Below are 14140 nucleotides of genomic sequence, written 5' to 3' on the forward strand. Positions count from 1 at the left end.
GACATCAAAAGGCGTAGTGGTATAGTGGTTATCATCCTCGACTCCCGCCTGGGGGGCCCGAGATCGATGCCCAATCCTTCGTGGGTAGGACCCATCCCGGATGCATTCGGAGGGATCATATCTATCTATCTAATGAGACATCAATTGACTTGAAATTCGGTTTTCAAATTACAAAAATATTCGAGTTACGAGTTGAGGTAATAAAAGAGGATTGACTATATTTTGCACTCAGGGCTCATTAAGATTGTTTTGAAGAGAAAAATTCTAATAAATACCCCTTGATTGCTTCCCTATAATACCTGTGTTTTCAACCATTTCAGAAGCTTCATCATTATAATTGTTTAAAGGAGACAAAAATAAAATGATGATGATTAATTGCTGCGAATAGATCTTTTCATAAATTACGTTACGAACATCACTTGCCTCCTTTTTCAAATTATTGCCATAGTGATTAAATCCCAGCAGATTTTATCAAAACTACTTTCTATTCATAAAAAAATCATTTAATGTCTCAAGGGACATAATCACCATGGTAATTGTTTGAAAACGAAGCAAGTGATGTTCGTGACGTTATTATGAAAAGGTCTATCTAAGTTCTGGAGAGAAAAATGTAATACGAATCAATGCTGGCAAACAAAACAACCATTTCCTATATTAATAACAAAATTATAATTATATAACTCTATAAAATAAATCTTCATTCCCATTTATAAAGCAATAGGGTTCTATTAGTTAAATTATCCAAAAAGCACGGTACACGTTTTTTTTGTAAGAACATCCAAAATTTTTGAAGCCTGCGGACGTTCTTAACTTTTTGAGTTTTAAGCCTAACAATGTTCTTAACATGTTCTTATTTTGATCATTTTGTGAATATTTTTTACCATTTTCATAAGAAATGGGGTGTTTTTGAGTCCACAAAGCCTTAAAATGTTCTTAACATTTTGGTCAGCAAAAACTTATGTTCCTATATAGTTTGTTCTTATAAAAAAACGTATACTATGCTATGCTAAAAATGCTAAACTATTTAAAATTAACATTTTAACATTCGCTCATAATATGTCTCTGTATATACACACTCACTTCTGAAACGTGTCCCTTTGTACATGATGTCCCCTTGGATTAATAAATTTTAGGCAATTTTTAGTGCGAATGTTCTTACCCGTAAGGGAATCTTGGTGGGGTGTAATTAAATATTTTGTGGAGCAAAATGTGGGTTGTTAAAAGTGTAGGGGGGATTGAAATTTTTCATTTTAGGTATTGTGAATACTGAGGATATCGGTGGCGTAAATGAAATAGATTATAGATAGACAAGGGGTGTGGTGAGTAGGTTGATGGTAAAGCACCCGGTCAAGCTTAATTCATTTTTTGATTATTTTCAAGAAGGGTGCAGTACGTAGTGAAGCAGAGAGGGTGGATCGTTTCTAAATTTGTCTTCATTTCCAAGCAGCCAAAGTCTCGTTTTTGTCGTTGACACTTATTACAATCCATTATCGAAAAGACCTTTAACGTTTTTAAACTCACCATAACGACCAAACAGCAGCTCTAGAATCACACTACAGTAGAAAAAAACTAACACTGTTCAGCGTGGTGGTGGAGAAGAAAGGAAGGCAAAATACGGTAGAAGACACTTTCCCAAAATCTCTCCATTTCGTAAAAAGACGATTTCTTCAACTTAACCATTTGTATGCCAAGACGACACAAGAGGTGACGACAATAGCGACACCGACATATAGTAGCATTGTATTGTTCTCAAAAGCTCCCTTCTTCGCCTTGTTCTCGCTATCCTTCATCCGCTGTTTTATGTTGTTTATGAGTTCTTGTGTGGCTTCTTTCTTCTCGCTCCTCTCCCTCTGCCGCAACTCGTTTTCTCTGTAGAAAATAAAATTATATGTGTGAAGAAGGAGATTTGGGTGGCAGAGCAACATACGCATTTCGTCCTTATTAGGACTCGTCAGGACTGCATATTGCACCCTGGCTAGGCAGATCGAATTGCCTAGCATGTAATTCAACTGATAACAATTTGTAAGTAAACAATTCTTGTATCAGAATCATATCAAATTGGAAATAAATCTTTCAATGATAAATTCGTTTAAAATATTTCAAAAAGAAGAATAGACAGACAGATCTAGGAATGCATACAAATATATACATAGGTAAACAATTTTCAGATCTTTGCTCGGGAAAAAAGAGAAGATGAAACAATAAAGTAAATACCTTGCCTTGGATCCAGCAGCTGTCGAAATCTTAGATTTCTGTTGAGTTGGTGGTTCAGGTAAGGGTGAATCTTTATCAGTGGTGGTTGGCGCAGTAGTTGAAGATTCTGGTAAATCAGCCACTTTATCATCTTTTTCCATATTAGATTGTGATTCTGATGTATCTGTCTTACCAGTATTGTTCTGATCAACTTTGGTCAAATCTAACTCTTGGTAGACTTCGTTATCATCCTCCTCTGAATCTTTACCTGTCAAATCCAATTCCTGGTAATCTTCTTCATCTCCATTGGATTCAACCACACCATTGCTTTGTTGTGGTTGTTCTTGGGAATCTATTGGTGAATCTGGTATAGTGTCTTCGTCCTCCTCATTGTCGTCAGAAACTTCAGAAAGATCGATCACTTCATCTTCACCACTACCATCAGATGATTCTAAATCTATTGTGTCGAATTTTACAGGTTATCGTTTTCTTTTACACATTTAGGATAGTCTAACTTGTTTACAGATATCGCGTGAAAGTGTGACCACAGTTTTAGAGCCAACTAGTACGCCATTTTGTTTTCTATTTTACAACATTTTTCCGAGCCTTTCAATTTCAAAACGTCGACCCTGGTCGACCAGAAGTGAAAGCAAGTAGCGAACTAGATTCAGATTTCTAAAACCGCTAAAACTGAATACACTACAGTTATAACGGTCAAAATAACGGTCAAATGTGGGGTTTTTCAAAGTTTGAAAGCAACCAATGATGATCTAATTTTTCGAAATAAGGAAGATCAAGCTGAATAAAACGCGAATAAGCTTATCGAAGTAAAGATTGTTTTGAATACACAACTGCGACGGCTATCACATAACTTTTAGTTGAACTCTTTTGACTCTAAGTAGAGCTGGTAAGATTAAAAGAATCGAAAAGTTACCCGTGATTTGATTATATTTGCGGACGTCATCCTCAGGGGTGGGCGTGTTGGTGGCGTGTGAGGCACGTGGTGGTTTTTTGGGCGGTACTTTGTTATGTTTCGATTTTTCTGGTAAGGCTGGTGGCTCTGCCTCATCCTCATCACCCTCTTCTAAGAAAGAAAGGAAAATTATATCTTTCTATACAAAAGTAGACAATAAGTGAAAACCAGCAGGGCCTTTTAATTGTGTCTCTCTCGGCCAAAAGTTTTTAAATTTAATACAACAATAGTATGCAAAATATCAGAGCAAAAGAACAATTTGCAGCATTAGCATGTTTATTTTGAGATAATCCACCCTACAAAAGGTCAATCTCATAAACAGATCATCTTGAAAACACCACTCTCCTTCTCCACTAGGGACGGTCAATGTGATAATCTGCTTTAAACCAAAATATTTAGTTTTAATATTTAAGTTTTTTGTTAAAAGATCAACTTTTAATTTTGGTTACATTGCTTTGCTTTAGACAATCAGCTCAAAAGTTTGCTGTGTCGAAGAATGGATAGTTTTTAAGGCCAGGATAAATAGATTTTCACTGAAATGTGTTAAAGAAACTTTCTATAATATGGCATCACAAAGGATCCATTCCTAGCTCTCATTCAATAAGGCCTATTAACAGAATTACACTTTTTCTTACCAATTTCTTTGGGAACATCACTGAACAGTGAGGGGAACTTATCATGGAGACCTGTCAATATTGCCAAGTGAGCGAATCGGAACTGTTGAGGTGTTTGAACCAAGCCACAACGAAATTGACGCAATGCTAGCAACATCTTTCTCACGTCTAACGAATTTGGACTGTTCTTATCCTCACACTAAACCAAAGAAAGAAAGACTTAGCCCTATCTTAGACAGCGGAATTTCCACCCTTGTTGATGATTGAAATTGGTAGAAAATTGTTCAACTAGAGCTTTCAAGATGAACAAAGCAAAACTTAGGTTAGACAATTCAATTTGAAATTAATTGACGGAAAATTTTAAGAATATCATATTAACCCTATGTGTACTAGGGGGGGGGGCTGTTTCTGTTCGACGGTGAAACTTATGAATGTTAATCACTTCTTAAATAATTGACCTTTTAGTATGATATTTTCTGTAAATTCGTAACTTTTTTTTGCTTCAAATAAAAAAATTTGATACCTAAATGATTTCTACACATTGAACATGATGACATTTCTGACAGTAAAAGGTATCACAAAAATTGACACATTTCCAATTTTAGACTAAGGGTACTTTTTTCTAAAGCCTTTTTGTTAGAAAACAAAAGAACAAGAAGGAACAAAGGAAATTTTCGATTTTTGCTAACTTTTGGCATGATGAGTGACGTCATCAGCCTCCCTAGTTTTGAACCATCCCTAAAAGCCTGGTATGAATAGGGTTATTAAGAGCGTTTTGATTGTCATACTAAACATTGTCAAGGTGAAACAACGAAAAAATTATTTTCATATTACTGTTGTATAAAACATCTCTTTCGAACAAAAGGGATAAAGATGTTCTTACAAGTTTAAGGGCAGCATCCACTAAAATTAACGTTCCTGAACGTCCAATACCAGCACTGAAAGAGGAATAAGCAGTTTGAGAGAACAGATAGTCATTTTACAGTTTAATAAGTTAATATTTTGGGAAAGACGACACCTTTTAAAAATAAGCACAGAATGTACGTGTGAGCAAACATTCGACTTATTGCTATGTTGCTGGGCCTTCGTGTCGTTTCGGCTTCTTGTCTAAATAAGTGCTGATGCTCTCGTCTGAGGGCTTAACAGTCTCTTAATGTTTCTCTGGTCATCCAAACAAAATCTACGTTCAGCAGGGAGTTGAGAGCGATACACACTAAACTCCCCCGCCACTAACGGGGGACGATTCTGAAGGTTTACCTGCAATGTATAACAGGTGGTCTTTGATTTTGAAAAACATCATCCCTTCTTAACGTATTGAGAAACTCAACAAACGAATTTGCATCATCTGGTACACCAAAATCGGGCCAAGTCATAAAATGGTATTGCTTTATTGATTTCGTTTCTCCCGTCTATAAATAGGGAAAGAATAAGCTTCTAATATCTATCTCATAAAACTTTTTAAAACTTTCCTGTGTGAATTTCTATACAAATTGCTTATCCTTTTGTATGACTTATACTTAGAAAATCAGCCAAAATCCTCCAGCTTTATTCTGGAAATCTTCTAAGATCATTGATGGGAGTTTCACAGAATCAAAATTTAAAAAACCTTTCTTTTTTTCGAGAATAAGGCTGAAGGATTTTGGCAGATCTTCTAAGTAAAACCCAAGACAAGGATTAGCAATTTGTATAAAAATTCACGCAGGAAAATTTTAGAAAGTTTCATTAGATAGATAACAATGTCCGTAATGGCAGGAGACTTAGGCATAACATTTTAATCCACTTTAAATGCTATTTAAAAAAATAAAAGAAACCATAATGGGTACAGTTCCTTATTTTATAATCTGCTATAATAATGATCACAATATGAATCGAATGAAAATAGAAGATATCTAATTCTGTTACCAAGACATAAGTCAATTGTAAATCTCTGATGACATAGTGTTGTTTCATGACCGTCTGTACATTTTGAATTTGGAAGCTTCCAAATTCTACAACTTCATCCTCACCCATTGGCCAATATGGATGACATTTTATCTGTAGAAAAAAAAACATTAATAAGTTCAACTTTTTGTTGACATTATTGTAAAGTCTGACGCTATGAATTGTTAATTAGAATCCCCTTAGAATTGATTTAGGAAAGCGGTGAAAATTCTGAGCACTTTTTTGAAAATCAATATTTGAAAAATTCCATTTATATATCACAAAAAATGTTGGAAATAATATGTAGATGGTGAAAAATGTCAGAATTATTTTCTCTTTATGATTAAAATGGGGGGGGGGGTTTGTAGGGGTTCGAAATACCATTTTCCCGTCAAAATTTTTGCTGAATCCCGGAATCCCGAAAATTGAAAAAATAATAACACCGTCACACCGGCTTGTACAGGGCAAAAATGTACCTAAATACCGTCACCGTCTGATTTTAAAATACCGTTTTCCCGTCTCTTTTTTCGTCAAATCCCGTAATACCGTACTAAAAAAGGGCCAATCCCGTCACACCGTAAAAGTACAACCCCCCCTAAAATTCCTTGAAAATAAATGTTTCATGAAAGGTTAAGGGACTTCCCTAACAAGTTTCGAGGGCCTTTGACAGGCATCGACCACTTATGGTGGTTACTCAGTTGGTCAAAACTTAAGTTTTAATCCAAAAAACGGCTAGTGACTAAAATGCTAGGAATTTTGCCTGGAAAGTATTCTTTTTGAGGAGAGAGTCAAATATTATTTCAACGATAAAAAGAAGACATGTCATACAAACCATTTGCTTCTCAACAATACGACAAAGCATGATGACTGATGTACTATCATTTTCCCAAATCATCCGCCAAAAATCCCCAGATGTATTTTGAAGTGGACCCTTAAAATGAGATATTAAGCAAGGAAGGTGACAAGATGTATCAATTACTTGTCTTCAAATTTTTAAAAAGTTTAGAAAATTAAGTATTATTCAAAGTTCTCCCAATCAGTAAAAATAACTACCCGTATGACAAAATGCCTTTTTGCTTTTTAAAAGATAATGATAATACCAAAAAACTTGAAGGATCCTAACCTGTGCCAAAATGTATTTTCTGTCAACGTCTGAAACCTAAATTGAAAGAAGATTTTATTGGTTGGTTGGGTCTAGAATCAAATCAAATCTAGAACAGAATTCAAATACAAATGAATGAAAAGGAATGTTTTTGTGCTTCCCAAACCGTCTTGAACTGTCCCCCTTTGTAGTTACTAACGTCAGGAACGTTCCAGAACATTGAATGCTCACAAAATGATCCTTTGAGTTCAAAAGTTAAAATTAACTCAATCGAAGCATCGCTTTGAAACATTCAAAAATGTTCATGAAGGTTCAGGAATAGTCATGATTGCCCATGAAACACATCCTAATAAAAAGTAAATGCAACATTAGGGAGCTTTCTCTAGTATTCTTAGAATATCCAGTGATGTTGTTATTTCAGTTCATTTCATTTTTATCTAAAATGTAGAATCAGAATTTAATCTGGATATCTAATTATTATCCAATAAATAAATATACCTCAACATAATTAGCATTGATATAGTCAGTGTTTCCTGTTTTTAGATGTACTCTTGTGTCATCGTCTGAAAGCAAAAGAAATGTGGTGGACCGTTTTTTTTCTATTAGCTTGTGGTTATATCTGACCATTTCCAACTTCAAAACTGCCTCTTTGAGGCGACTACCACCAGCCATTCTAATTCGTGTCGGCATTTGGCTATGTCGACGCAAATGCTGATGTAAATTTGGCTTTTGCCGACATAAAAGTGCTTACTGTACTATAGAACCCAGAATTTTTGCCGACGCAGGTTAATCTGAATAAGAAAGGCAGACCACTGGGAGAGGTGTCTTCTTTGCCTGTCAGTGGGTTCTAATGCCCTTTAAAATTATTGCACTGAAATTTATGTTAGGGAGGCTTATTCAATGTTATGATAACTGAGGGTTATCTTAAAAGCCCATCTCGCACTATATCATTATTTTCTCATTGATATGTATTAAGATGATAAACTTACATGGTAAAACATCTCTATATCGATTGAGTGAACGGTTTTGTGGGGCTTTGGCTGCTTTCAATGTTTTGTGTTCAATTTGCTGACTTGTCTCCAAATGCATCATCTATATGGTAAAAATATTCAAAAACATTTTTGCAAGGGATTGAAATTTAGAAATACTACTTTAACTATAAAAAGGTGGGAGGAGGATACTTAGTAGGTTATATTATAAGGGTATCGTCCTTTTTACTTACAGCTTAACTATTCAAAGAATGACATCTACACAGCCATATTTTAGCTAAAAAACTTTTTTTTAACTAACCCATATTGCTTGACCTAGAGAGGGATGAAAATTTTTGACAACAAAAATAAAAGACTTCATGAATCAAAAATCAATGAGCAAACAGTAAATAAATTAATCAGAAAAATGAAAAGCCTTTACATAGTGTGCACCCCCCCCCAGAATAGTGGGGGGGGGGGGGGTTTTGCTGATTTGGGTCGAAAATTTTCAGGTGGGATTTGGGGTTTTCCAGGTTTAAGGTGGGAGAAACAAGTTAAGGTGGGAGTTAATTTCTTTAGGTGGGACTTTGGGTGTTTTGGAAAAAGTTAAAGTAAAATTTCTTATTTTCAGTTTTTATGATTTTATGATATATTTTTTTATATACTTCATAAATGTATATAATAGACATAATATATTTTGGATTTAACACACAGGTTAAATTGCGGCTTAACTTTTATTTGATAAGCGCTATATACAGTATTCGAATGGCAACTGAGTCTACTGAGTCTACTTTGCTAATAGCCATGTGACATCATGTTCAAAATGGCCATCACATCTCCCTGTTAAAGGCGACGCTCTAACTGAAAGCTGACAGGATGAAATATTTTACCTCCCTCCCTCCCTGCAGTTATGGTTGTAGGCGATCCTCACTTATTTATACTAATATTGTAGTTATCGGGACAAATTTTCCCCAAAACTTCTTATTCGAGGATTAGCCATAATTTCATGCCAAACTTATATCTAACGACTCACACTTACTTCTAAGCCGTCTGACTACTTGATTGGTTTCTACCCCTAATGTAGGTCATAGGCAAATGGAACGTTAAACATATGTAATATATTGCATCTTCATATTACGGTAAAGAAATTTTGTTTTGTTCCTCGAATTAGTATATATTTTTTTGTTTTTAGCTGGGATCTGGGAGTCTGGGCTGAAGGTGGGAACTTTAGGATAAGGTGGGACCTGAATTTTCAGGTGGGACCTGCAACCCCCTTGCACACTATGCTTTATACATACAATAGGAGGAACTTATTATTGTGCCACATAGCGATGTATTGACTTACTTGAAACATTGGGTTCCATTGTTTGTTTGTATCATGCTCTCTTACTTCTTCCAAAAGAAACATTTTGCAATATAATAGTTGGCCAAGAGCTTCAAAACATAGCAATTTTCATAGATAATTTTATGTTTTACTATTTTTTTAATCACCTGAAGAAAAAAGAAAGATATATTTTGTTTTGACCAATAGATAAACTTTTTCATCTTTCCATCCCCATATATGGAAATAATTACCTCTATTATTCTACAGGTTTTGTGAATATGGACGGAAACCTTTAGATGGTCATTTGAACCAAAAACCCTCTTACTGGCAAGAGGGAAATGATATATTTGTATCTCAACTGGACGGATATCCGTCTACAGACGGAAAAGTTGCAACACTGAATATAGGAAGTAGCATTACAACAGAGCTTTTGCTAGTCAAGATGTCACACTGAATAATTAAATTGTCAAATGCAATCGAACAGCCAATTCATGGGTAATATTTGATTGTTTGACCTGTTTAATTGATAATCAATTGCATTTAATAGAGCTTTTACTAGTCTGTTCATCCACATGGTCATCAATTACATTTGATTGAATTGCGCCCCCGTCCAAGAAAATCTTTCTTTTGTTCTTAGAAAAATCTTTTGTTTTACAACTGGCAAGCTCTGTTGTGTCCGGAATGAGCTCCCATCACATGGGAGTCCTTCATATAAAATGAGATTAACCCAAACAATTATGGCATTGTCATATTACTACTGTATTACACAGATTATAAACGTTTACCTTTAGAAGAAAATATATAAGCTCTTTTGTGCTTTTATTAATACACCCTTGAGAGTTGACAGTTATGCTAGGCAGTTAGTAAAGTAGTTGAATTGTTATTGTAATCAAAATTAGTTTTTATCAGACACAAACAAAAGTAATCTATAAAAAAGACTCTCATTTCAACAATACAATATGCTTACATTAGTTGAGTCATAATATAAAACACATCAAAAAAAATATTCCCCATGCAATATTTAAGAAAATCTGCAATAAAAACAAAAGTGGTCTCTTTGACTCAATGCTTCTGTAGTAAGTTGCTCCAACGAAAAGTCTTCTTCGTCGCAACTAATTTGGAAATTTATTACCTACAAAATAAGTTTTGTTAAAATTGGCACGTATTGGTGCACATTAGCATTCTATGAATTAGTTTGCCATAACGCTGGGAATCTTCTCTGTATGGCGTGCTATAAAGTATATATAAAGTGTTATTTCTGTAATATGGAGCAGTTCTGGCCTGAATGATATTCTAAGAGCAATCTATACTTTATGGACCTTGACCTTGACCCTGACCCCTTGAAAAAGGCCGACCCTCTACTCCTGGAAAAAAGCCAACCCTCGACCCGGTCCATGAGCGGCTTTCTGCCTGATTAGGCCGCTCGGGCTGATATTAAGGGCCGATAAAAGTCTGCTACAGAAAGTGGCTTGTTAAAGCGGCCTTAGCAGCTTTATAAATCGGCCAAGTTACCAGGCTGCTGTTTTTCGCTGGCCGCTTTTAGTCTGTTTTCGTTTGCCGGCATTATGTATGACTTGACAGCAAAAAGTTTTATCATCTAGTGTCTTTACCCTTTTATTGACTGTTGAGAATATTTACGTTTGAATGTTTTTCATAACATGCGAATCTCTTCAAAACGTTCAAATAATGACACTAAATATTCGAAATTTTATAGAATGTTGTGACTAGACATTTTTTGAAATAAAAACAAAAATAAATGACAAAGCGAAGGTAGAAGAAAAAAGTTCAAAGAGTAGTGATTGGTTATCTTTTTTGTGTTATATACGTGGGACTTTTAGAAAACCAGTTATTTGTTAGCTCCAAAGTGAGATTAATTTACTATGAAGAGTAAAAAACCCTTTCATCAAAGATAAAGAAGAAAGGTAAAGTAATCAATTTTTATTCTATATTGTTTTGATTAGAATAATAGAAGGCTGTAAACAAACGTGCAATAAAGAACAGTTGGTCAAACAGAAGAGAGCCAAACATGCGGGTCAAATTGAGGCAGGGGTAATTTATAGTTGCGAAGGACACATAAAATAAAAATATTGAGAATATAAAAGGAGGCCAAAGAGAAACAGGGGTGTCTCTTTGTTACAAGAGAAATCAAAATTGGAGGAGGTCAAATTGAGACAGGGACATTGTGATTTAAAGGGAGAAGATAATCGTGATTAAAGAAGAGGTCAAACTGAGACAGGGGTGTCTTTTTTGCAAGGAAAATATAAATAGAGGAGGTAATATTTGGACAGGGAGTCTTTTTGTTAAAACAAAAGAGTAAATAAAGACAGAATAAATTGATCACAAATGAAAACCACAAAGGAAAGGAACAGTCTTGCTTATAAATGATTTAGAAAAAGAGTCCTTTCACTACGATAATGATTAGACAGTTGCTTAATTTAATTAAAAGGTAACATAATTTTGGTATAATTAATTAATAATTACAGTAATTAATTAATAATTACTGATTATAAACGTTTACCCTTAGAAGAAAATATATAAGCTCTTTTGTGCTTTTATTGATACATCCTTGAGAGCTGACAGTTATGATCAAACCAGTAGAACAACAATCAAACCAATCGAATATTACCCAGAATTTTGACGTTCGATTGAGATTCGATTGCGTTCGACAATTGAATTTCAATTGGTCGATTGCGTTTGATTGGGTTCGACTGGTTCGATCGTCGATTCCGTTCGATTGAGATCGTCTGGTAATGATAAACAAAGTAGTTAAGATGCTGCGAATGCGCTAGAAATTGCTCACAAAAATCGGCAATGACAAAATTTTTGAGCAAATGAAACGTCATCAAAAGGAAAAGTCCAAAGAATTTACTGACTCTCCGACTCAATTTTACTCTCAATTTTCAGGAGAGTAGTCGGTCGGGCGACGCGAAACGAAGATATTTGTGATTGCCGCCTAAAGCATAAACCTAGGTTTACCAAGCACAACAAACCGACTTCTAGACTTATTTCATCAGCAAAAAGTGTTTTCAAATTCAAGGTGGTGTATAGATGTTCAGCAAAACCCCAGATTATCTTTTAGCATTCTTACCGTAGGACGGGGTGAATCGGATACCCGGGGTGAATCGGATAATTTGTTTAATCGCCTCTCATACTTCACTGACGATGTCTTTTTCCATTCTGTTTTCAGATCCCGTTCACTGATCGATCAAGCTATCGGAAAAATATGGCTTCGAAGATTTGGAACATGTTCTTCGGAAATTGAAGAAGAAAACCTTCTGATTTTCGGACCCTTTTTTGAAATACCGAATAAGAAATAATGAAGCGACCGTGATTAAAGATTCCTTTGGCATTGTGTTCTACGAAAGCCAGTTGTATACAATCTTTGGTTCACTAAACGAAAAGCAATGACTATTCTTCGTATTTTCATTCTAAAGTTAGGGCGGAAAATTGTTCGCGTTAAAACACGAATCGCCCATTTGCGCCCCAAGTTGAAGGCGTTGTAAAGTGATACGGAACCGAGAAATGAAAAGGAGTTAATTATTGAATAATTAAGAAATATCAAATGCCATCATCATGTCATTTTTAATTACTGCCACACTATCCCAAGAGGCTTGTTAGTGTTCAGAGTAGCTAGGAATAAATGTTAAAATGTTAATAGTCACTCATTGTTCATGTGAATACAACGTCTTTGTATATTTTGTATAGTGATAATTTAGCAGTTAATATGTTATGTATTATTTTCCCGAAGAAGATAGTGGAAAGGGTAAGGCTACAAACACTTTACAACAGGATAAGAACGTTTATTAAAGAAATGGACGCCTCGATCTCTCGTCCTTCCTAGAAAATGTCTTTGACGAAAGGGATTATTTCTAAAGGCTTGATAATGAGACAGAGTACAGTATGAAGCAAGACATAATTTCCTGTTCGTTCATATGCTGTTCATTCTCTCGGAGGTCTCGCATCCCCTGGCTTAAATCATCTCTGAGACAGGGGGTGCAAATATTTCTGCAAGCGGAAATTGGAAAAAGGGGCAAACAAGTATGACACGGTGGAGCCCTTTCCTAGTGGAACAATTGGCAATAAATAATCGGCCCGGTGAGAAAATATGCCCCAGACATTTAAGAACCCGAGAAATTTTTATTTTCTATATTCCTTACTTACCGTTTTTTTGTCCTTCATTTTTCCAAAGGGTATAAAAGTTCTAATCGGGCACTGAGAGAGACAATGTTATAAAGTTTCTTTCGCTAAAAAAATAATTAAAAAGTACATATTTTCCAAATAAGAGCTTAAAAAGTTTGCTGCCAACTACGAGTATACTAATGCATCTGAGCATTGACTACCATATAGAATTAATACTCTTTGTGTTCATGGCGAGTCCACGCTGGTTCTGAATTCTTTAAGTGCCACCATAATATACCCCTGTCTCAGTAACTCAGTGAAAATTTGAAATCGACCATCGCGGAGAATTTATGAAACAAGTAAAACTTCACACATCGAGTCTGTATTTGTAATTGCCGGAGTACGGGAAAATTCACTTTTTTCCTAGAATTCACTAATATATTTTTTTCAATTTTGACTGGGTTGACCTAGTTGTAGTATAGGTGTCAAAATACCGACAGTACTCTAAAGGGCCATAACCTTTAAAAGAAATACTTTTTTTTGCTTCGTTTTTGCATTTTTAGAATCTTCCTCAAATTCTGCGTCGATCGGTAGGCAATTTGCAGGCACTTAAAGCAGAACCAAGGCCGCTGGAGCCTTTGAAATGCAAACTTTCGATGAAATTCAATGAGGTCAAAATTCTTAAAGTGGCTTGGCAGTTAACGTGTACGTGTCAATTTGTACGTGCCGGTTTTTATCGGGACGGATCCTTGACCGGGTTACTGAAACATGGGTGTATCGTACGTCTTCTTATCATTTTGTCAACAAATCTTAGAGGCAACCAGAGCGTTATTGATAATCTTCTCCCGTCTCTGAAGTATCTGAGATTGTTCAGTACATGAAATAAGGAGAAAACAAAAATATACGATGATCGGATTAATTTCTTTA

At 35.2% G+C, this 14140-nt stretch overlaps 1 protein-coding gene across 2 annotated transcripts; it reads right to left on the reverse strand.

Moving 5' to 3' along the window:
- Positions 1-1573: 1573 nt before the first annotated feature.
- On the reverse strand, positions 1574-9260 carry LOC136812273 (tyrosine-protein phosphatase non-receptor type 2-like). 2 transcript variants are annotated; one of them, XM_067068763.1, is made up of 12 exons: positions 9116-9260; positions 7792-7894; positions 7301-7365; positions 6824-6859; positions 6533-6631; positions 5683-5814; positions 5038-5189; positions 4664-4718; positions 3802-3979; positions 3128-3277; positions 2215-2650; positions 1574-1869 (listed from the first exon to the last, which is right to left on the reverse strand). In XM_067068763.1, exons 1-12 carry the CDS (start codon positions 9176-9178, stop codon positions 1668-1670), a joined length of 1671 nt encoding a protein of 556 aa, XP_066924864.1. In that variant the 5' UTR covers positions 9179-9260; the 3' UTR covers positions 1574-1667. The 2 variants fall into 2 exon arrangements, with proteins under 2 accessions (XP_066924864.1, XP_066924865.1); XM_067068764.1 differs by having other exon boundaries at positions 1683-1869; positions 2220-2650.
- Between the last annotated feature and the right edge of the window lie 4880 nt (positions 9261-14140).

The sequence above is a fragment of the Clytia hemisphaerica genome, unplaced genomic scaffold (genome assembly GCF_902728285.1).
Source record: "Clytia hemisphaerica strain Z4C2 unplaced genomic scaffold, Clytia hemisphaerica genome assembly, whole genome shotgun sequence".
Taxonomy (NCBI): Eukaryota; Metazoa; Cnidaria; class Hydrozoa; order Leptothecata; family Clytiidae; genus Clytia; species Clytia hemisphaerica.

What these genes read in the sequence shown, in the direction of transcription:
- LOC136812273 (XM_067068763.1), bottom strand. Translation starts at nt 9,178, where the DNA reads ATGTTTCTTTTGGAAGAAGTAAGAGAGCATGATACAAACAAACAATGG. An exon ending in TACAATTGACTTATGTCTTG is followed by an intron (nt 5,190 to 5,682) that starts GTAACAGAATTA and finishes CCCTATTTATAG; the next exon opens with ACGGGAGAAACGAAATCAAT. An exon ending in CAAATATAATCAAATCACGG is followed by an intron (nt 2,651 to 3,127) that starts GTAACTTTTCGA and finishes TCGACACAATAG; the next exon opens with ATTTAGAATCATCTGATGGT.